This window comes from Rhododendron vialii, chromosome 6a (genome assembly GCF_030253575.1).
Source record: "Rhododendron vialii isolate Sample 1 chromosome 6a, ASM3025357v1".
Classification (NCBI taxonomy): Eukaryota; Viridiplantae; Streptophyta; class Magnoliopsida; order Ericales; family Ericaceae; genus Rhododendron; species Rhododendron vialii.
This window is the reverse complement of record NC_080562.1, coordinates 27360599-27385095: the sequence shown is the minus strand read 5'-3', so window position 1 is coordinate 27385095 and position 24497 is coordinate 27360599. Positions and strand designations below refer to the sequence as shown.

Sequence of the window (24497 nt, the reverse complement as noted above, 5' to 3'; positions counted from 1 at the left end):
ACAAAATAGTCTTCTATATGTTAATACTAAAATAATATGAGCAAATATAAAGTATGGGAGGTCATTGTAATCCAAATCTAACAGTAACGTCAAGCTTTAACTAGCACTTTTAAAGCAAGTATTATACATGTTGCCTACTAACATAGTAACATTTGTATTTCGTGTCTTGATATTCTTGTACAGTTGATGTCACCTAAAAGGATACAGATGCAAACTGAGATGGAGCCTAGCTACTGAACGTACGTCATCTTCAAAGATGCCTTGAGGTGGTGAAATTTGTTAACAGTATCAATTTTGAGCTTTTAGTTTACTTTTTTCAGCGTGCTGTGACACGTAAGATGATTGTTGTTGATTGCCGCCATCCAAGCTTAGAGCCATGGCATGAGTTCAAAGAACATGAGAATTCGATGGAATTGAGAAACCATGCTTTGGTTCTGAAAACACAAGCACCTACTAAAATCGAGGTAGTTATATCCCCATGATCTCCTATCCACCCAGTGGCATATTCGAGATCCCTCCTAGTATTGCTTGTTAACTTGTACTATTTATTTGTGTCGTCGATTTATTAGAAGTGTTCCTTTACGATTAGTTATTTAAGTGCTTGGTAATTTTGATTCTCTGGCTCTCTCTTTCTATTGCGCATTCTTGCATTCGTTTTTCGTTGGTTTTAGTGTGTTTTTGTCAACTCCGCTAAATTTAGAATCGCAGTTAGTTGCGTTTTTTTTTTTGGTTATTTTCTTTCTTCTTATGTTGCTAATCCCCTTGCTATGAGGCTTGTTTTTAACTAGGGCGGATCATTCAGTTGCATGAGTTTGGGTGGGTTGAGTTGGTTTCTTGACAAATCATTGATCTATTTATAACCTAGTTAGCTAATATTCATAGATTCCATATCCAATCTGATACATTTGTTTAACATTTGATGCACGGGAAAAAAAAATTACGTTGGTGTTTTTTCCAGCCTTGTGTATTAATGAACGGGCACAAGTTGGTAGGAGATTCAACAAGAACATTTTTTTGATCATCTTCAACAAGAACATCACCCCGCAGTAAATATGGAATCTTTTTTAAGAAATAATATCCATTGCAAGCCATAGCATTCTTAAAGTACACTTGAACCAGAAAAATTGCACAGTAGATACTAGAGATATCACATGAAAGAAGGAAATGACCAATACCAAGCCAAATACAAAAAAGGAAAAACAAAAGTAATATGCGAAAAAGTAGGGATAATATTTTTGAAAAATGCAACGCGGGACATGCATAGATTTTTTTGAGTCTACCAACTTCTTCAAGATTGATCGGACCTCAAGCACCTGGAAAAAGATAGAAAAACATAATAGAACTGTTGGGTGAGATATAATAACAAGAAAACCAAGACACAAGTAGAAAGCGGCGGTAAAACGATTATCAAAATCTTGGCTCATTACTGAATAAATACATTCACATTTATATATACATTAAAAAAAAGGAAAATAGCGTATATCTACTATCCTGCATGTCACAATTTCAACAGAATCGCAAACCCGGAGTTCATAACGCATAGTGTGTGCTTCTGAGTTATGGCTTCACTAAAAGAAAAGGTTTTCAACCTACGTATGAGAGGAAATGATAGTGTATAGAATAAGATGAGGCATTAACCGGTGGTTGAATAAAAAGTTTTATTGATCGTTTCTTGATAGGAAATTGATTTTCGCCCTCCATTTTTATACGCATGTGCTCCACTTTGTACATGAAGCGCCTGCGTACAAAAGCAGAGTGCCAAAATTAGCATCCTTCTTGATGACATATCTGTAGCAGAATTAGCTAGTTATATGTTCTTAATTGTCCGAGGCATTACCAACAGCCGCATACCATGCTGAAAAGTATTTGAACAATTCTACTCGCTCCTATCCTTAACGTAGGCAAGTTCCTTTTCTCAAAGATGTACCAATTGTGATGATAAAATTACGAAAAAAGAAAAGAAAAAGAAATATCATCTAGTTACGAAACTACCTAGTTTGACGGGTACCATAGTTCCTATTTTGGGCCACCTCCTTAATGTTTCGTTAAACCGTTGCGACTCAATAGCCACCAGGCACGCTAAACTCAGAATTTATGGTGGTTCTGCAAATGGCAAATGCAGTTTCGTTTTCTAGTTACAAAGAAGGCGACAGGGACATACCTACTGATGATGACATCTCCACATAGTCCACCTGTAATTCAAGAAGAGTGTTCCTGATCTGACGAAACTGAGTAATAACATCAATAATGGACATTCGATCTCTCGGAACTTCCTCTGAACAGGCAATTCCAACTTTGAGTATTGAAATCAAGCACTCGTTAATTTGGTGACTACTAGCAAAGCTTTGGATCTGTGCATTCTCGACGCTTGAGGCAGCCTCTCCCTTTTCCCTTTCATGAAACAAAGTTGGATCAAAAACGCTCGCTACTTGTTCAGGCAAAGCCATCTTAGCAAAGTTGCGGAGACTCAGATTATCATCAAACATATTATCAGTTGGTTTCTTGCCTGTGAACATCTCCAATAGGAGAATGCCATAGCTGTACATATCACCCAGGGTTGACGCCTCATTTCCCATGCCATACTTTGCATTAAAGACATCATAGTAAGGAATCGCATTGTGGGAAACAAGTTTGAACTGCAATCCCCATTCTATCGCATACTAAAGTGCCTATTGGCGACAGTTTGTAGATAACAAGTTTCAAGGAGACAAACAGTACATTACTTAAGAGTATGATGATTTCAAATAATCGCATCTCAGCAGATAGGTACATGTCTTAGTTTGTTGATGTTCGGATTATATCCAAATTCAATAAAATTATTTGAGCCTTGTGCAAATTCAAGAAACAAAATATCTTTCTGTTGAATAAAACAGAAGAACTCTTTTCTCTATTGCAATGATTCAAGGAGCAGACTCAAAGGACATCTCAATTAACTATATATGTTCTTTAGAAAAGAAAAATATGAAAGAGAAGAGAAATACAGAAGAACCTATGCGGTTTATTTACCTGGTGCAGCATAACCAACAGATCCTCTTATGCCCATAGCACTAGATTGGTTTGCTGAGGAGTCATAGGAATCTTCTGAAACAAATTTCGCTAGCCCAAAGTCCCCCACATGTCCGATCATTTCACTGTCAAGAAGAATGTTGCTCGGTTTCAGGTCACAATGAACTATTGGAGCTTCACAGTGATGGTGAAGATAATCAAGTGCAGACGCAACATCAATTGATATATTCAGTCTCTGCAGAATGTTTAAACACTTAGACATCTCATGCTCCTTTTGGTCGTTCTCATTCGGGTGCAACCACTCCTCTAGGCTCCCATTGGCCATGAACTCATAAACCAGAGCTTTAAAATCGTTGCCATTGTAATCAACACTTGAACATGCAGTGAGTACCTTTAAAAGATTTCTATGTTTGATATTCTTCAAAGCCTTACATTCAGCTATAAAACTCTTGGAAGCTCCATGAAATTGAAGGTTTAGTACCTTCACAGCAATTAATTTTCCACCTCGATCGAGAGTTCCTTTATACACTGAACCAAAGCTACCCTCACCAATCAAATTTGCTGGAGAGAACCCATTTGTGGCCTTAAGTAGACTTTGATAGGACAATTGCACAAAGGGGTTCCGTAAATGCTCGAACGATGGTACTTTTGTTGTCTTTCTAATGCAGTGTAGATATAGGAAACACAACAACAGAAGTAGTCCTAGACTCCCAAAACATATGGAAAATATAATTTTCATGGTTTGAGTAAATCCTTTCTTTCTCAACTCTTTGGAAATGCAGCTTTGCAACTTTAACTCGGGTTTTCCCCCACAGAGCTGCTTGTTCCCCTTAATGGAAACTGCCGTTGCATTGCTAAATATGCCTCTTTGAGGAACGACACCCTCAAAATCATTGAAGGAAAGATTCAAAGTACGCAAGAAGATGAAGCCCTCTAAATAGTCCGGGATTTTCCCTGAGAAATTGTTGTGAGAAAGATCTAATTCCTCCATTCCTCTCAAATTACTCAAAGATGAAGGAAGAATCCCCCAAAATTTGTTCCCCTTCATCATTAGCAACCTCAGTTTTACGCAACTACCAAGACTGTTAGGAAACTTACCAGATAACATGTTGTCAGAAACATCTAGTTCCTCTAGATTTCTTAAGTTTCCAATTTCCAGTGGTAGGGAACCAGTCAAATTGTTTTGAGAAATATCGAGGTACAATAAGGATGAGAGGCTCAGAAGTTCTCTAGCTACGGTACCGGTTAGATTGTTTCGATCAAGTCTTAGTTCCACGAGCATTTGGCAACTACGCAGACTCAAAGGGATGCTTCCATGGAGATTGTTTCCAGACAACCGAAGAGTTGCTAGCCGAGTTAAGTTTCCGAAAGAAGACGGGATGACCCCTTGGAACTTGTTGTTAGAGAGACCGAAAGTCCGCAACTTTTGAAGCTTTCCTACGTCAACAGGAATTTCACCTGTCAAATGGTTGGTTGAAAAATCAAGAATCTGCAAGTTTACCAGATTCTCTATTCCAACTGGGATGCCACCGACTATTCTATTTCCCCTCATGTGTAAAAAGACAATCTCAGTGGAGAAATTGCTGATTTCACCAGGCAACAAACCTCCAAAATTGTTTCCGCCTACGCTTAGGTGGTTCAGATTGGTGGCATTTGTTAAGGACTTGATAAAAGTCAAGTCGCTGGCTTCCCCGGCTCCGAGATGATTGTCTGCTAATATTAACCGAATAAGATTATGCAGCTTTGACAAAGGAGGCACTTTTCCCGTAAAATTATTGATTGCTAAACCAATATGAAACAGACTCGTGGCATTAGATATTGAAATAGGAATGGATCCAGTAAACATATTCCCACCAATGTCAAGGAACTGAAGATTAGGAAGACTATCTCCGAGGTTTGAAGGAAGGCTCCCATGAATCCGATTAAGTGTCACTATGAACATGGTCATAGAAGATAGATTAAAGATTGAAGAAGGAACGGTACCAAACAACTTGTTTACCCCCAACGCAAAAGCATCTAATCTACTCAAACGACCAAGAGCATCTGGTATTTTGCCGCTAATACTATTATAATTAGCATAAAGAACTGCAAGAGACGATATATTTCCGAGAGTAGGAGGAAGAACTCCTGTTAGATTGTTTCTTCCAAGGTACAGTATCTCGAGCTTAGTCAAGGAACCGAGCTCCGTGGGAATTCCCCCTGTCAACATATTGCCAGAAAGTTCAAGGGCGGCAAGGTTAGAGCACCGAGATATATTGGCCCGAATTTCACCGGTAAGTGAATTATTTCGAAGCGACAGGATTTGCAGCCTTCGCAAGCGACTGAGTTCCGAAGGAATATTCTGACTCAAGCTGTTGTTACGCAACCATAGTTCCCTGAGAAAGCTCAAATTTCCTATGTGAGGCGGAATATGCCCGGTTAGATTCTGATGATCAAGGTCTAAGATAGTGACCCTCTGGTGTCGCCGGCCACATGTTACACCAACCCATAGACAAAAGTGGACGGATTCGTTCCATGAGTTGAGATTTCCAAAGGGACCGGTACTGGTTATCGCAGCCTTGAGTTCGAGCAAGGCTAGACGGTCGGTCTGGTTCCCGGCTGGTGGAGAGCTCCTGGCTACATGAGGAAAGCCAGGACCCGAGAAAAAAAGAAGAGCTACGTGCATGAAAAAAGAGACGAATCGCCATGATGACATTGCCAGAGCCATCTGGTGGTTGGAAAGTTTGGGTCTTTCGGGTGCTGTTGGTATATATATATATGTAGGTACAGGTAACCGAGTACTTGCTTGACCATTGGAGAACTTGGAGATGGCACCCAGATGATCAACATACTTCCTCCGTCTAAAAAAAAAGGGGCGCTGCTATTCGCAGCTCTCTATTTACTCCCATAGCCCGTTAAAAATTTTCAATTATACTCGACAGTTAGTTACCAAAATTGAGATATATTTTCAGCATCCATTTACCGAAATATAATATTTTTTTCAACAGATATTTACCGAAAATGTATGTTCGGCAGTTGTCTACCGAAAGTTGAACATATTTTCGACATGTAATTACCGAAATATAATCTTGTTTTCAACAGCAATTTACCGAAATGTTATTTATGATTTTCAACAACCATTTACCGAAATATAGTGGGCTACGGAAAAAAATAAATGGCTGCGAATAGCGGCACCCAAAGAAAAGGGTCCAATCTGTCAAACCAAGCACTTAAACAACAATATCTTTTTATTCGAACAAAATACAACATTGTTTTCAAAAATTAAAAGGATTCGTTGATATCTTCCCCTGAAGGCTCCGCCCCTGGTTGCGGACAACCCATCATCTCGTAAATGAGGTGGGGCTCAATGCGATAGATATGATTGTATGGTTAATCTCAGATTCTCAAGTTACTGCTCTCTGGGTATTTCAATCTTCTTTGAATATATATGTATACGGTAAGCTTTTAATAAGGGGCTTTTCCTTTTCTTCTCTTTTCCGACTAAATTTTGATGATCCGAGCCGCTCAATGTGTTCAGAACGTGAATTTAAGGGTATCAATGAGAAATCAGCAAAAAAAAATGACCGAAAAGTGCTTGATTTGAGCAATTTTTATTTGAACCGTTCAATAAAATACAAACAAAAACTGCTCGGATCAGGCCCTTTTCGGTCTTTTTTTTTGCTAATTTTGTGAAAGTACCCTTAAAATCACGTTCTGAACACATTGAGCGGCTCGGATCATTGCAAATTGGTTGGGAAAGGGACGTCCTTACCGTAATATGTTAAGGACGCCCTTATTAGAAATTTTATGCGTAGGGAATGCTTTAGAAGACCTGGAGGCCCATTCAAAGGTACACTAGACTTTTCTGGTCGAGAAATAAAAGACGCGGGCCAAACTGTTGAAAAGTCATCTAGTAATATTTCCCTCGTCCCATTTTATTTGTTCTTTTATTACTTTTTGATATTTCAAATTGTTAAAAAACAAAGTACAACTTCCTTAGAGTTTCCGCTTTAATCATACTTTTAAAAACTTGAAGAAATGACAAGTCTACTTGACTCGGGCTTAACATATTCCCGTAGAAAGACTTGAAGGCGGCCGAAGAATTGCAAGCAAAAAGTCAAAAGTCATTTGCCTGAGCATTCTACCAATACGACTTTGCTACCCCAACCTACATAAATACACTGGCACACATAGAAAAATTGTGAATAGGCTCTATATGTGTGGGCCTGTAAGTGTGTGGAGTTATTACTAAGTGCTCCTAGACCACTGTCATGTGGTGCTTCACGGGCCTCTATCTCCAAATATTCACATAAAGTTCATACACTTAGTTATATAGGTCCCACGTAAACGTGTGCAGGTAGAATTCCTTTGAGCACTGCTAAGCTCCAAGAGCAAGTGTAGATAAACAATGTGACTTAGAATTCCCACCAGAGGCAGAGAGATCATTCATTGGACCCCAACTACAAGCCATTCATGGAAAAAGGTAAAAATTAATGTGTAACTCATTAAATTAAATAGCCTAAAAATCGAAGCTTAGTTCTAAAAGCACATTAAGTGTAGAAATATATCCAGTCAATCTAACTTCATCTCTTTATAACAAAAGAACTATTGAAAGTGAGTTGTAGTCCTTCACATAGGGAACCCAACTCAACGCACACAACAAGAAGGTTAATGCCTACGTTAGCAGGCAACTAAAATAAACGTTTGCTATTAGCTATCTGTGGAGGTGTTTTGGTACATAGTGTCGTTTCTGCCATTTTACCTAGACCATAGTTGTCACGGGTGAAAAGCGCACCGAGGCGCAAAGTCCTGTTCGGCCTGAGGCGAGAAGCGCAAGGCGAGGAACGCCTTTTTGAAGCGAGGCGCACCTATGCGGAAAAAAATAGGAAAAATAGCACACACTAATATTTCAAGTAATAATACACTCGTTGAATTTAAAGAACATATTTTCATAAAAAGCTACAAACATTAAAGAAATTATTTTTAGAAAATTCGAACTTGTTTCTATATATTTAGATTAATTACTTTCGAAAATAATTACTCCTATTTCTGAAAATAATTAAACAAACAAATTCAATTTAAACAAACAAGATCAACTTGTTTTCAGTGTGTTGTGTTACGTACATGAGAGGATAGTAACAGTATATACGTATGGAGAGAGAGAGAGAGAGAGAGAGAGAGAGAGAGAGAGAGAGAGAGAGAGAGAGAGAGAGAGAGAGAGAGAGAGAGAGAGAGAGAGAGAGTGTGTGTGTGTGTGTGTGTGTGGTGAGAGACTGAGAGAGAGCTGTTGATTCATAGAGAGAGTGTCGATGGAGAGAGCTGTTGATTCAGAGAGAGGGAGAGAGAGTCGATGGAGAGAGTACCTCCGTTGATTGATCGATTGAGAGTGAGAGACCCAAAGAAATTGATCACCTGCTGCTGCTCCTGTTCGATATAGAGAGAGACCCAGAGAAGTAGATCAGTTCATTGCTCCTTCGAAAAATTGAGGTATGTGTTTAACCTAAATCTTGGATCCAACGGTTGAGAATCAAAGTTAAAAGAAGCGCGCTTTTTTCTTGCCTCTCGCCTGGTCGCTTTTTCTCGCTTTGTGCGCTTACCCTGCGCCTTGTTCAAGTCGCCTCGCCTGGGGCTAGGCAAGGCGCTTAGGGTGCGCCTCGCCTCGCCTGAGGCCTATGCGCTTTTGACAACTATGACCTAGACACTCTTGGATAGTATCTACACTTCAAGGTTTGGAAAGAGAAAGTCTAATGGCAAAAAGCGTAATCGTGCCCAAGCATAATTTTGGCATTTCGCTTTGTCGTTAAGTTCAAACTTTTTACAAGTAGGTGGATGAACCATCAATAAAAGTTACACCAACATAACAGATTGGGTTCACACTCTACTACTACTACTAACAGATTTTATCATTCTATAATGTGGAGAGACTAATGTTCTTTTTTTTTTGGGTAAGGTAAAATTTTATTAGAAAACCCACATTACACAATTCAGGGGCATACCCCATTCCAACAAACCATACAGATCAACAAAAAACAAGCCTGAAACTACAACATCACGAAACAGGACAAAAAATAAACAACAAATATTTACATACTACCAAAGACTCTAACCGGACATTCCACAGAGAGCAGAGAGCTATGTAAGGACCTGACTTTTTAATGCTCCTCTAGGAGCTATGTTAGGAACAGAGAGCTATGGAAAGACTAATGTTATCCTTATAGAATGGGAAACCACTCTCCAGCACCATTCTCTTATACAAGTACTCTATGCTCTTTTCTGTGCATTAGTAAACTCCTGGACCATTGTGTTGTGAACAAAGGCTCCACCAATAAGTTACAATTCATTTTCAAATACAAGTGCAAAAAATGTATGGCAATGGAGAACCCTGCTGACCATATAGAGTTCAGATTCAGAGAGGCATTTCTACGAACATCTTATGCTCGAAAGGGAAAACAAGGAAACCGGAGAAGGGAATCATCAGTACAGTTTGTAGAGAAATACTAGATAACAATACTAGGAATGAAACATGTAACGATTCGCCATTGCTAGAGGTCAGAGATTTGCATGATATTGTACGTACAGGAAAAGATTGAACTTACTACGCAGTTTTTCTTGGCAGCAGGAACATTGGCAGCAAGAAAGAACAGTTTTTCTTTGACATGAGCTCCCTTCGAACTTTGAAAAAAAAGTAATTTTGCTTCTTCTACAGTTCTACCTCCAAACAAGCTGCTCCCAATAATGCCAAGTTATTAGCAGGGCAGAGCACACTCAGAAGTCAAAATTTAAACAGACGGGATGACATTAAGGACGAAATTAACACTTAGGGAATGACATTGAGAATAATGCAGGATTATTGATATCTTCAGTATAAAAGCAACAAAACATGACTACAATAATAAATTGTAGCGGAAGATATCATTGACATACATGAGCATCAAATTCCATTATGATTCCAAATCATCATGAAGCTGAGATACATAACCCCCTGAAGAAAGAGTTACCAACATATATGTCCTATAAAATCACCTTTATTACACTTAGGAGATTGCAGAAAGACCTTCTCAAAAACCTTAAGTAAACTAGTAGCAAGATTAGAGCATAAAGTTGTTCTTGTTTTCTCTTCTTTTTTTTTCTATTTACTTTTACTTCTCTAGATAAATAAACTATAGGATGAAGAGCTTCACTGCGCTGCTTCTTTGCTTGCAATCGTTCTCAACCTTTCTTTGCTTCCTCACTTTGATTATGTCATCCCGCCACAACCCTAGCAAACATCGCAATTCTTAAGATTAGAAATACAAATCAGTTCAGTTAGCTAGGACTAGAAATTACACAAGATAAGCACTGAAAACGTAAAATTGATCAATATCAAGCTTGGAACATAGATAGGGCTACAACATTCATTTGCAACCTCATATGAATACAAAGCATTAACAATGAGGAACAACAGTAGTAGCAGATTCACAGAATTTAGGCTAAGTGGGAAGTTATAAATGCCTGGTTTCTGCTGCTTCTGTACTTTCTATTTCTTCTTCTCCACACCCAACTTCAACCTCCTTTTCTTCTTCACAGGCAACTTCATCCTCCTTTGTTTTCTCCGAACTTCCAAGTAAAACAAGGCTTTCCACATAAGCATCTGTATGAAGTGATTCATCATACCAACCCCCTGTATTGCTGCGAATTCCAAGCCCCTTCACTTGTGCATCTCTTGGACTATAAGAAATAAGATCCCCTAGAGCTTTGATTATGAGTTCACCTTCCTTTCGGAAACCAATTAGCATGTCAAATTGTTCACCAATACCTACATCAATAAGTTCAGTCCATGAGCTTGCCACCCCATACTCTTTCATCACCCATATGCACCAACTTCTTTCGTAACTAAAACCCTTCTCTATCACAGAAAGTGATACTTGAATAACAGCACGAATAAGCAACCAAGGCAAAAATGGTACATCAGCTGGTGATGACATACTATGAAAAGCCTCATCACCCATATGGAATGATAAAAACATAATGCAACGCCTTTCCATATCCGCTCCAATCCAATGAGCAACACCATTTAAATAAGCTTGAGTTGCCCTTCCACTAATAACACAAGGAAGACCCAAATGACTAATGTTCTGCCAGGCGCTTGTGCTCAGTGAGTACAAATCAATCTCCGGCGGGACCTCTGATTCGAAATCAAGAAGACGAACAATCCTGACCACCTTATAGTCATTGGACTTAGCATCAAAGCCGAAGCCAATCGCATGACCAAAGCCTCCGTGCGAAGTGAAGGTAACCCTAGGCTTCGGCAGTCTCACCCACTTCTAAATTGTGGGGTTCCACAGAATTGTGTTGTCCACATATGTCATCTGATTGTCTGTGAGGCATAGAATCCCGTTGCAACTTCCAACTATCCGATAGAACCGATTATAAGCCTTATTGAAAGGGAGCTGAAGCTTGGCATACTCATCAAATGCGTCGTTGTCACAGTGAAGGGAGTAGAGCTCCTTCCTGCCCTCATCATCATCGGAGTAGGTCCGCACAAGCAAGAGGTGGTGGGCATTGTTATAGGCTTGAGTAGGTGGTCGATTGAGGTGGGAATCAATGAAACTAGGGTTCACAATTAGGGAGTGCCATGATTTGCAGACGGAGGTGCATTGCAAGAGGGTTTTTATGGGTAGTCTGGTGAAGATGTTGACTAGCACATCTTGCGGAAGATAGTTTGCCATTTTCTTCTTCAAATCTTCTGATTTGGGGATTTTTTGGGAGTAGAGAGATATTGACCTACACTATTTTGGCTTCAGAAATTAATGAAAACCCTAATATTAGCTTTCAGCCTTGCCTTCGAAACCCTTGTTGTGGAGCTCAACAATCTTCACCCTTGTCGTGGAGCTCAATAATCTCCTTCACCATCCAAATAAATTAGCATCAAACATTGCATTTTCTTTTTAGTCTACTAGTAAAAGTTCACGTGCGATGCACATGGATGTTTCTTATGGTTCTATCTTATAATGATATGTCCTAAGCATACAACTTTAAAAAGGAGGTAAATTCGACCCCCAACAACTCCGCTTAGGCTTCGAATTAGGAGACTCTCTCTCTCTCTCTCTCTCTCTCTCTCTCTCTCTCTCTCTCTCTCTCTCTCTCTCTCTCTCTCTCTCTTATAATGATATGTCCTAGCATACAACTTTAAAAAGGAGGTAAATTCGACCCCCAACAACTCCGCTTAGGCTTCGAATTAGGCGACTCTCTTTCTCTCTCTCTCTCTAACAAACGACCATGCACATAATTTGACGACGAAATAAGGCAGTGACGTTTTATTTGTGTATAACTTCCAAAGCATTACAACCAAATCTGTCTCTCTCTCTCTCACAAACGACCACACACATAATTTGACGACGAAAAACTACAAAACCAATTCAAAAAAAGAAGAAGGCAGTGACGTATTATTCGTGTATAACTTCCAAAGCATTACAACCAAATAATGAACTTCCATCAAACTTCGACAAATGTAATGAACTTTCATTACTCCTATAAAAAAAAAAATTATCCCAGGATTCGAACGTTATCACTTACTTGGATCATGTGTAATCATCGCCAGCACTTCTCATGATATCTACTATTCATTACGATACAAAGTTGTGGCTTTCTGGAAATTTGAACTGTTAGAAGTTGAAACTTCAACAGCATGATCCAAATATTCCCTTGAATGCAACTCATGACTACAAAAAGATATGCAGATTACCCATACTCTACTGTATGCAATTGAAGGTTATATGATTGAAGTTAAATATCTATCGAGATGTCGTGAGATACTTTACATAACTACATGTGAAAATACTAATGAGCAGGTTCACTATTCTATGACTTATGGAGCCATTTTATGCCAACAGATGTAAAACTAACAAAACAAATTAACTACGAATATGGAGGATAATTCCATAGCTACGTAGCTATTTGTAAAGGTTTATGTGGACCAATTAACTATATGTTCAAAAACACTAATTAGCAAGCTGAACATCAAAACTTGAACTCAATGTAGCATGGATGAGGTGATCTAAAACTGGAGGGATCTTGTTTCTCCAATATGTTCCAACAAGGTGAAAGGTACCATGAATCCCCAGCAAAAAGGAAAAATTAATGAGCCATTGACGCTTCTTTTATGCCAAAGCTGTCTTTGAGCTGAATTTATGGATATTCGTTAGTAGACAAACACACAATTTCATCAAGTTTAAACAAGAATATTGCTAGCTTGTAAACTACCTTCACAGATAGATTGGAACTCCTCAGATGGCTAACAGTCCAGGCATCTCTAGAAAGAAAGAAGACAGTTAGTGATCATCAATTGATATTTGTGTTTATATGTATATCATCAAGAAGATAGGTTTCGTTCATTCACTGATCTTTGTTGCAGTGCTTAGTAAAGTACTTTCAAAGCTTATGAACCATTAAAAAACGTCATTTTACATACCTTTCGCATAGAAAATCATTATGCTTAGAAAGATACATCTAGGTGTATACACAATGGCACAATGCCCATAAGTTAGTAGTCATGAAATCTTAAGAGTTACCACAACACCTTAAAGATGGAAAAGGCATAAGCATCTTGTGCCACTGAATCAATTGACTTACTCATTCCCAATGGATCTTCTAGAGAAATCTTAAGAGTTACCACAACACAATAAAGATGGTAAAGAAAAGCATAAAGGTGCAGCTAGGATACAGCTGTAAAGAAGAAAATTATAACTTGGAGTAATTAATTATATACGGCAGCTAGAAAAACAAATCCAAGAATCAGATATTGGGATACAATATGTGGCTTAGTTTATGAAGGATCCAAGCTACAAGCCATTCATGGAAAAAGGTAAAAATTAATGTGTAACTCATTACATTAAATAGCCTAAAAATCGAAGCTTAATTCTAAAAGCACATTAAGTGTAGAAATATATCTAGTCAATCTAACTTCATCTCTTATAACAAAAGAACTACTGAAAGTGAGTTGTAGTCCTTCACATAGGGAACCCAACTCAACATACACAGCAAGAAGGTTAATGCCTACGTTAGCAGGCAACTAAAATAAACATTTGCTATTAGCTATTAGTGGAGGTGTTCTGCCGTTTTACCTAGAGACTCTTGGATAGTATCTACACTTCAAGGTTTAGAAAGAGAAAGTCTAATGGCAAAAAGCGTAATCATGACCAAGCATAATTTTGGCATTTCACTTTGTCGTTAAGTTCAAACTTTTTACAAGTAGGTGGATGAACCATCAATAAAAGTTGCACCAATATATCAGATTGGGTTCACACTCTACTACTACTTGTCTACTACTAACAGATTTTATCATTATCTAATGTGGAGAAACTATTTTTTTTTGGGTAAGGTAAAAATTTTATTCGAAAACCCACATTACACAATTCAGGGGCATACCCCATTCCAACAAACCATACAGATCAACAAAAAACAAGCCTGAAACTACAACATCGTGAAGCAGGACAAAAAGTAAACAACAAATATTTACATACTGCCAAAGACTCTAACCGGACATTCCACAGAGAACAGAGAGCTATGTAAGGACCTGACATTTTAATGCTCCTCCAGGAGCTATGTTAGGAACAGAGAGCTATGGAAAGACTAATGTTACCCTTATAGAATGGGAAACCACTCTCCAGCACCATTCTCTTATACAAGTACTCCATACTCTTTTCTGTGCATTAGTAAACTCCTGGACCATTGTGTTGTGAACAAAGGCTCCACCAATAAGTTACAATTCATTTTCAAATACAAGTGCAAAAAATGTATGGCAATGGAGAACCCTGCTGACCGTATAGAGTTCAGATTCAAAGAGGCATTTCTACGAACATCTTACGCTCGAAAGGGAAAACAAGGAAACAGTAGAAGGGAATCAGTACAGTTTGTAGTGAAATACTAGATAACAACACTAGGAATGAAACATGTAATGATTCGCCATTGCTAGAGGTCAGAGATTTGCATGATATTGTACGTAGAGGAAAAGATTGAACTTACTACTCAGTTTTTCTTGGCAGCAGGAACATTGGCAGCGAGAAAGAACGGTTCCCGGGGTTAGTGTTCGGTAAATGCCGTCTGGTTAGGGTCTTAGAGAGACAGTGGGGCATCGATTTGAGGTGTTTTGTTCTCCCGGCCAATGGGGGCGACTATTCGCAGCACCTTATTTTCTCTCATAGCCCGTTAAAAATTTTCAATTATATTCGACAGTTAGTTACTGAAATTAAGATACATTTTCAGCATACAATTACCGAAATATAATATTTTTTTCAACAGCTATATGCCGAAAATGTATGTTCGGCAGTTGTTTACCGAAGGTTGAACATATTTTCGACATGTAGTTACCGAAATATAATCTTGTTTTCAACAGCTATTTAACGAAATGTATGTATGATTTTCAACAACTATTTACCGAAATATAATGGGTTAAGGAAGAAAATACGGGGCTGCGAATAATCGCCCCGGCCAACTGATGGGCTTATGACAAATACACTGATGAACTTCCCTTTTTGTTCTGAAAATTACAATCATCTCCCTCACATTACAAACAAATTATATATACCTCTTCTGCCGTTAAATAGCATTGACAATGTGAACTTTGATGAGTAACATGATGAGTAACATACCAAAATACCCTCAACACATATAAATTAGATTGCATTGACCTCTCATGCTCTGCATTAGTTTCCATTAACTTTTTTTTCTTCGACATAATGGCAAAAGACAATCTATTTCTTTTAAAAAGTACCATTTACTCCATTTAGTTAGAGAAACGATTGCTCTTCAAATTACAGAAAAACTAGTGATAAATACCAAATATAATTGAAATTCCTTTTTCGTTAATAGGAAAAAGTCACATTTTTAGTATCAGCATAGCACAAGTATGTAATACTATTTTATTTTTCTATCACTATATAATGTAAGCAATAGAAAAATTCAAGAAAATATTTATTTTTACTCTATATCGATGGCGCACTATTGTAATTAGTCTACATACTTACTCTTTTCATTCCTATTGTCTATAAAAAATCTTGAAATATTCATTTTTTTTTTCAAAGACCAAAACAGAGTAACCTAAAGACAAAAATATCAAAAACAAAATTATAGTTTAAATTGTTTTTTTATTTTTAACGTACTTTTTTCATAATTAATATACTTTTTATGTTATTATGATTACTTCTTGTTAATATAAACCACAGAAACTTCAATTTTTTTAATATAAAAAATTCAAAAATCCGTTAAAATAGCGGAAATCAATATATATATATTTTATTATTCTTTGGTAGTTAAAAACTCCTTAATGTGGGAGAATTCATTATTTACAAGTTAAAATGGATTTTATTGTTTTAGTCTTATAGACAACAAAAATTTGAAAATAATGGGAAAAAAATGTATCGACAATTTAGAAAGTCTAAAATTTCTTTACATTTGACTTTTTTATATTGCTTGTATTATATAGTGTTGGAAAAACAAAATAGTCTTCTATATGTTAATACTAAAATAATATGAGCAAATACAGGGCCGGCTCATAAGTTTTGAAGGCCACCTTATACATTTCATATAAAAATGGTCTACAAAGAGTCATAAAAAAAAAAAAAAAAAAACTAATACAAAAGATTTACCATATCTCAAAATTCATCATTTGAAAATTATTTTTCTCGCACTTTTTGCTGCAAACGCACTGATTAAGTCTCCATAGTCAAGCTTCTTCTCCAATTCCTTCTCGGTAGACAACATAGCCAATCCATTTAATCTTTCTTGAGACATGGTTGACCGAAGATAATTTTTGATCAATTTCAACTTTGAAAAGCTTCTTTCCCCCCGATGCAATTGTAACCGGTATAGTCTACCCTATTTTGTGGCTCTTAAATTTCAATTGGGCCTATTTTGTGTAAAGGAGGCTAGTGTAATTTTTTTTGGACCCATATATATATATAGAAATCCTAAAAATTTGGGGGCCTCATTTTTAATTTTTTTCGGGGGCCGGAAGCGCCCGATTCCCTCGCCTTGGCTATAAGCCGGCTCTGAGCAAATATAAAGTATGGGAGGTCATTGTAATCCAAATCTAACAGTAACGACAAGCTTTAACTAACACTTTTAAAGCAAGTATTATACATGTTGCCTACTAACACAGTAGCATTTGTATTTCGTGTCTTGATATTCTTGTACAGTTGATGTCACCTAAAAGGATACAGATGCAAACTGAGATGGAGTCTGGCTACTGAATGTCATCTTCACAGATGCCTTGAGGTGGTGAAATTTGTTAACAGTATCAATTTTGAGCTTTTAGTCTACTTTTTTTTAGCGTGCCGTGACACTTAAGATGATTGTTGTTGATTGCCGCCATCCAAGCTTAGAGCCATGGCATGAGTTCAAAGAACATGAGAGTTCGATGGAATTGAGAAACCATGCTTTGGTTTTGAAGACACAAGCACCTCCTAAAATCGAGGTAGTTATATCCCCAAGATCTCCTACCCACCCAGTGGCATATTCGAGATCCCTCCTAGTACTACTTGTTAACTTGTACTATTTATTTGTGTCGTCGATTTATTAGGAGTGTTCCTTTGCGCGTTCTTGCATTTGTTTTTCGTTGGTTTTAGTATGTTTTTGTCAACTTCGCTAAATTTTAGAATCGCAGTTGCGTTTTTTTGTGTGTGGTTATTTTCTTTCTTCTTATGTTGCTAATCCCCTTGCTATGAGGCCTGTTTTTTAACTAGGGTCATTCAGTTGCATGAGTTTGGGTGGGTTGAGTTGGTTTCTTGACAAATCATTGATCTATTTATAACCTAGTTAGCTATAACCTAGTTAGCTAATATTCATAGATTCCATATCCAATCTGATACATTTGTTAAACGTTTGATGCTTGGGAAAAAAATTATGTTGGTGTTTTTTCCGGCCTTGTGCATCGAACGGGCATAACCCTAGTTGATAAAAAAAAAATTAATTATGCTTCAAGAAGGGCATCTACAGCGAATTAAGCCTCGTGTACATTTCACGGAGTGAAGATTTACACTACCTTCCTTATTATTAGTTGAGATCATGCGGATCCCACCAAAAGGTAATGTCATATTTACGTAAAAGTATATTGTAGGGTGGGACTGACACGATCTCAACCAATAGCAGAGAGGGTAATGTCCACCATCTTCTAAGAAGGTGAACAAATTCGCACTCTGATACACACTAGCATTGTTCTCATTATATGCACGGGCAAACATATATCGATTGTTATTCATTAAAAAAATTAAGTGAAATTTAAATAAATTTGCAATTGTAAAAAATGTAAGATAAACAGAGCAAAGATAAAGTATAATAGTTATTTATGTTTATTTTAACACTAAAACTTAACTCTCCATTTCCTTAAAATATCTGTCTCCATATTCACACCCCTGTTCTTCTCTCTCTCTCTCTCTCTCTCTCTCTCTCTCTCTCTCTCTCCGTCCCCCACCGTTTCTCTCTCCCCCTTCCCTCATGTTTCTCTCTCTTTCTCTATCTCTCTTCCCCCCACCCCCACGTCTCTCTTTTTTTTATAAATACAAAATTTTAAATTTTAAAAAAATAGAATTGGGGGATTGGAGGTTTGTGTAGGTAAAATACATTTGTACAGAATATTGACTATTGATCATTTCGGTTCATCCCTTAACTCAGTTGTAAATTTCAAGCATTTAGAATGAGTATTCATAAAATGAAATACTAGCACTTAAATTAGGAATCAAAGTTTTAAATCTCACAAAAAAAATTGCAATCGATATCTATATAAAATAGAGCACAGGACAAAGAGATATTTTTGATTGAGAAAGTAAAGCACATTGATTAAGTGGTTGTTTTTCATACTTTTTTTGACTTATAAGGTGACAGATTTGATATTTTGTAAATGCAATTTTTGAGGGGCTAACAGAACTATATCTTAGATTAATAGGGCTAAAATTGCAAGAGTAGAAAAGTAGGGGGTCACGTGACCCATGTGGGCATAACTTGCATCCGCCCCGACACAACAAACCCCTTTGGTCCATATCCGGTTACTAGAGGTTGGGATACGCGCAATGCGTGTTCATATTTTGACAAAATTTGTAAAAATTCGATCAAACAATAAACGGGACAGTATTATGCATATTTTGACAAAATTCAATTTGCATACGCATTCGGTGTGTCCGGCCTCTAGTATATTCTAATATGACCAGCAAATATATAATGCATGCAAGGTTCATTATATCCGACCAATTTCAAAGAAAGCCATCAGTCACATTTCCAACGGAAAAAATAATAACAAAAAAATGGAAGTAAAAAAAAAAATTTGGAGGATAAGGTCTTGGATTGAGCAGTTTTTTATTAAACCGTTCAACAAAAAACTGTTTAGAAGAAACCCTTCCCAGTCATTTTTTTTTTGTTAATTTCTCGCGGGTACCTTTAAAATCACTTTCTCATTACATTGAGCGGCTTGAATCATCGAAATTCGATTGGAAACTTTGGGGTGTTTTTTTAAGTGTTCCCGGAACCGAGCCGTTCCAGGGACATCTAAAAAAACACCCCAAATCTCAATCTCATTGTTCCCGATCAAATTTTGATAATCCGAGCTACTCAATATGTTCAGAATGTGATTTTAAAGGTATCCGCGAGAAATCGAAAAATAAAATTACCGGAAAGGACTTAATTTGAGCAATTTTTTATTAAACTGTTCAATAAAAAACTGTTCGGATGAAGCTCTTCCCAATAATCTTTTTGCTAATTTTTCGCGGATACCCTTAAAATCACGTTTTTATTATATTGAGCAGCTCGAATCATCGAAATTCGATACTTTGGGATATTTTTGTAGATGTTTTTTTAGATGTCCCCGGAACCGCCAAGGACACCTAAAAAAAATTAAAAAAACACCCATAATCTCAATCTCATAATTCCCAATCAAATTTTAATGATCCGAGCCGCTCAATGTGTTCAGAACGTGATTTTTAAGGTGCCCACAAAAAATAGGTAAAATAAATTACTGGGAAGAACTTGATTTGAACAGTTTTTTATTGAATCGGATGAAATCCTTCCCAGTCATTTTTTTTGCCGATACTCTTAAAATCACGTTCTGATTACATTGAGCGGCTTAGATCATCGAAATTCGATCAAAAACTTTGGGGTGTTTTTTTTGATAGTTTTTTTGGTATCCTTGAAACTGCCCAGTTTTATTAAAATAAAAGACCACACAAAAAAAAAATGAAAAAGGCAATGCTGCAATGGCGTTACCTTTAGAGCCCAAACAAGTGAAGATGGAGAAAAACAAGCCAGAACCAGGAAAGGAAGCAACATAGAAAATCCGCAAAAACACCTAGCTAAAACTTCCAAAAAACATTCAAGAGTCTGGACATAATGGAAATATTGAGCAATTACATGAATCAAAGTCTTTTCGAAATGCCAATTTTTCGGGATGTTGTATTCGAGCTCTTTTCAACAAAACCACAGTTACCTAATGTAGGGGTTCGATTTGACGGGATCTTAGCCGTAATCCGAGTTAGAATCCTTCCTACATTACTCCGTGCGCCTTACGCCAGACCTGCAACAAGTCACTAGGGCGACGGCTGCCCAGTGACCCTCCGACGATCAAGTTAGATGTAGAGGATAGTGTATAGATCTAGGGTTAAGGTAGAATGACATACCTCTTTAAGTTAATATCCCTTTGTATTTATAGACCTTGAATTGCTTGGCATCCAAGTTAGCACGTGGAGGAGACGCTCGGGTAACCACCTCGGGTGACGTCACATACAACGTAAGGAATAAAATGGTTACAGAGCATATGGCCAGGTCAGATCCCCAATGATTCCGCCCCAATGATTACGCCTGTTGTACAATCCTAATGTAGGAGTTCATTTTTTTCCTCATTACATCTAATTCATCAGAACATAAACTTTCATTAGACAACAAAAAATTAAGCTATTATTATACAACTCTCATCTAGGCATCCAATTCAAAAAAAAAAAGGAAAAAGGAAAAACACTTGCAAAAAAAAGTACTCCGGTGGGCGGAGAAAAAAAGATAAAAGTAAAGGGGTAATAAAGTACTTGTGTGGTTTAGGGCTTCACACATTGAAACCTTATTTTTCTACGCAACAATTCTACTTCTACTTCTACTTCTACTGTGTGACTGCCTCTCTCTCTCTCTCTCTCTCTCTCTCTCTCACACACACACACACACACACAATCAGTCATGGCAAAGGTCGCAGAATAGGTATCTCTCTCCCTCTCTCTCTCTCTATCTCTCTAAAGTTCCATTAATGATTAAAATTTTCCATTACACAAATTTACCATTTCACATGCCGAGAGATATAATATATTAATTGTATCTATATAGTTATATACTTATATATATACATATATCAAACACACAACGAGAGAGAGAGAGACTTAAAAGGTTTCGAGAGAGATGAGAGACGAAAGAGAGGATCGCCTGTGTGTTTCTAGTGTCGATTGGTAGGGAAAAAAGAAAAATGTAGTTCAAATTCCAATTTTAACCCATATATTTTAAGTAATAACATATTTACCCTCGAGTGTATCCGAAACGTATCAGGATACCAAAAAAACATTCTAAAAGCAAAATACTTTAAAAAATTCTAAAAGCAAAATACTTTAAAAAAATGTATCGGATACGTATCCGGAGGGTATCGGTACCCATGCTTCATAGAGAACCATTGTCGATTGTCTTAGGTGTTCAACATATACATGTTCCTCATAAATACGTGTATGCGTTCATTTCCTCTCATCCTTTGGACCTCTGTAATAGGTCTTAAGGATTCTATTCACTTCTATCAACTCTGCTTTAGTGATTAATTCATATCCATGCATATTCAAATTTGCAGCTCTTTGGTATTCGCATGTTTTATAGGATATAGTACCTTGATGATGATCGCGCATTTTCAGTACATATTCCACTGGTGAGAAACAACTAAAATGGAGTTTACCGAAGGCTACCGAAGGCTATGGTATGAAACAAGGCAATACTTTGTTGTGACATTATATATGTCCGATTGGAGAAACATTTAGAGAAACAAGGCTAGGCTATATTGTTTGAGTCCACGAAATGAAGGTATTCCTGCTTTATGATGTACCTGGGTGTCGTTTACCTTTGATATTTCACACACTAACGACAAACTCAAACTCACAAGGAGAAACATTTCTAACATTTTTGGTAGAAAAAATTGCTTAATTGTGAGGTTGCACATCCTAAAGAAAGTTGATTGTATATAATTTCGAAAACGCTGGAAGAGAATGCCGAGTTTTAGTATTGTTTCCTACACCCAAATCATGCCAAAATACAAAAAACCTTTGCTTAAAGCACTTAGATCCAAAATCCTTAAATCTCTAAACTAAATAGCCCTATTTACAAAGTTACAAATTTTAGTGTAATCTCTTTTAAGAGTAGTTCTTAAATTGTTAACTGAAAAGCAAACCGAACCTTTCAATCTCTAATAGTCACAGCTTTTTGGGCCAAGGCTGGATGCAGCTAAAACCCCTCTTCCATATCAACATCTGTTGCAGCCAATAGCTGAGAAGACTGGCGTCGGTGGCGCAAAGATTATGGCCAGTGGTCAGTGATGGAGACGATACCACTGTCAAATCTTAAAACTATAGGCCATAGAACCCGACCTACAGCAGCTCGCCTCCATAAAATCCCTCTCTCTCTCTCTCTCTCTCTCTCTCTCTAGATGAAGGTGATCAGAACCTAGCCTTGATCGACAATCTCATCGATCATCTGTCGACTTCGTCATCCATGCTTTTGTAGGTTGGTTAGGGTTTTGGGATTTACTTATGTCTTTCTCCCTCTCTCAGTGACACACAGGCGAGAGAGGGAAGACAAAGGCATGTTGGAGGCTTTTCCACAAAGGCCCATTGATGAGTGTGTGTGGGTCTACTTCATGGGCAGGACGAAGACATTGCAGCCTGGTTCGAAGCGGCGAATTTGGTGGCCATGTGAGGTACTCCGTAATTTTGTTTGGGGGGAGAGAGAGAGAAGACTCAGAGGAGACGCCCAAAAAGTGGAAAGGCATTAACTCTACAATCTGCAGAGCATGCTTTGCTTATTTCCAAAATACCCTCAAAAGACCTCACAGAAGAAGACAAAATAACCTTATAAAAATGGACACAGATGGAAAATGCTAAAAGTCCGAAAACCCATTAAAGTAATTTGTAAATACCCTAAACAGTGCCTGTGGCCCGCCACCAAAACCAACGAAATGACCAGAATACCCTCCAACCCAAAGCACAAACTCCTCCAATCAGGTGACTCAATTGGAAAAATATGCCAAAATTGGGACAACCATGCCAATTTGTTTCACACATATCTGTGTCTGTGGATATCTTTGGCAAAGATGCTGCGGCTAAACTATCTGTTTGAAATTAATTGAAGTCAATGGAGTCAGATGATCAGGTCATTAAGGCCAATGATGACCAAGTCCTTCCATTGTGGACTTTTATCGAACAGATGGTGAGCATTTGCTTCTCACTATTTTGACCATGCACTTTAGCACAGCCACGGACTACACAATTTCAAATCAGTTTGTGTGTGAGAGAGAGAGACATACCAGTTTCGAGTGTGAGTGAGAGAACAGGGTAATGGTGGAGGAGAATCACCCTGAAACAGCTCTGCAACACCTGTAAAGTAAAGAAAAAAAATTATAGTTTCTCTGTTTAGATATACTAAAAAAATGACAAATTAAGCCTTAAAAAGGAAAAATAGATTCATCAGAAAACTCTAAACTCCCAATAGACCCATTACTGTCACTTTCAAATCCGGAACTCTATTTACCCCATAACTATGGATCATGGGAACCCAAATAAACCCCATGATCAGTGGAAACGTGGAAGAGGAAGTGACATAGAGGTGGTGGAGGCAATGGGTGTGTAGAGGCAACATGCGGTGGGGCTCGTGGCAACAAGTGATAAAAATTTGAAATGAAGAGGTGCATAGGAGAGAAAGATAGAATCCTAATGCCCTAACCGTTAAATGGAAAGATTGCCACCAAATAATAAACTGATGCTCCAATGCCATGCAAAAAGTGTACTACATAAAGAACGCTTGCCATTTGACCATAAAAAATCAATTAACCTTTATGTATCCTACTTCTCCTTCTATCGAATCCTACCTGCCATTTGACCATAAAAAATCAATTAACCTTTTATGTATCCTACCACTCCTTATATTGAATCCTACGGCAAAATGGGGAAAGTACATTTGTAAAAATCGGGACCGTGCTTCATATTTTACATCACCGTGTGAGAGATTGACCTTAGAGTGCAAAAGCCTCAAAACACATCTGCTATAAAGAGTTTAAGGCCATCGTAGGTAAAGGTTATCTTTTAACTTGACCGACAGTGAACCACTATTAGAGCCCAATCCAGTCAAACAGAGTAATAAAAAGGAATAATTTATAATATCAACCATAAAGGAAAGAAAGGCTAGAAGTATACTTCTAGTCTTAACAACGACATATGAAAGATTGAGAAAACAAAATAGAGGAACAAAATCTTCATTCTTTG

General features: G+C 37.6%; 2 protein-coding genes, 1 long non-coding RNA gene and 1 pseudogene across 3 annotated transcripts in view; all 4 read right to left on the bottom strand.

The window, feature by feature from the left end:
- Positions 1-1057: 1057 nt before the first annotated feature.
- LOC131330025 (receptor kinase-like protein Xa21) lies at positions 1058-2961 on the bottom strand. The gene is made up of 2 exons (XM_058363496.1): positions 2162-2961; positions 1058-1313 (listed from the first exon to the last, which is right to left on the bottom strand). The coding sequence occupies exons 1-2, from the start codon at positions 2574-2576 to the stop codon at positions 1306-1308; spliced, it is 423 nt and encodes a 140-aa protein (XP_058219479.1). The 5' UTR covers positions 2577-2961; the 3' UTR covers positions 1058-1305.
- A 37-nt stretch (positions 2962-2998) lies between these two features.
- On the bottom strand, positions 2999-5855 carry LOC131328564 (putative receptor-like protein kinase At3g47110). Its single transcript, XM_058361498.1, has 2 exons — positions 3488-5855; positions 2999-3397 (listed from the first exon to the last, which is right to left on the bottom strand). Exons 1-2 carry the CDS (start codon positions 5711-5713, stop codon positions 2999-3001), a joined length of 2625 nt encoding a protein of 874 aa, XP_058217481.1. The 5' UTR covers positions 5714-5855.
- Positions 5856-9897: 4042 nt separating this feature from the next.
- On the bottom strand, positions 9898-14038 carry LOC131330027 (F-box/kelch-repeat protein At3g06240-like; annotated as a pseudogene).
- A 6149-nt stretch (positions 14039-20187) lies between these two features.
- Positions 20188-24497, bottom strand: part of LOC131330013 (uncharacterized) — a 31245-nt gene continuing 26935 nt past the window's right edge. Inside the window, exon 16 of the long non-coding RNA XR_009200930.1 lies at positions 20188-23612. This is a non-coding gene — a long non-coding RNA (uncharacterized LOC131330013). The remainder of the gene's footprint in view (positions 23613-24497) is intronic.

Coding starts and splice junctions, on each gene's coding strand:
- LOC131330025 (XM_058363496.1), bottom strand. CDS start 2,576: ATGGGAAATGAGGCGTCAACCCTGGGTGATATGTACAGCTATGGCATT.
- LOC131328564 (XM_058361498.1), bottom strand. CDS start 5,713: ATGGCTCTGGCAATGTCATCATGGCGATTCGTCTCTTTTTTCATGCAC. Junction 3,398..3,487: donor GAAAATTAATTGCTGTGAAG/GTACTAAACCTT, acceptor AATCTTTTAAAG/GTACTCACTGCATGTTCAAG.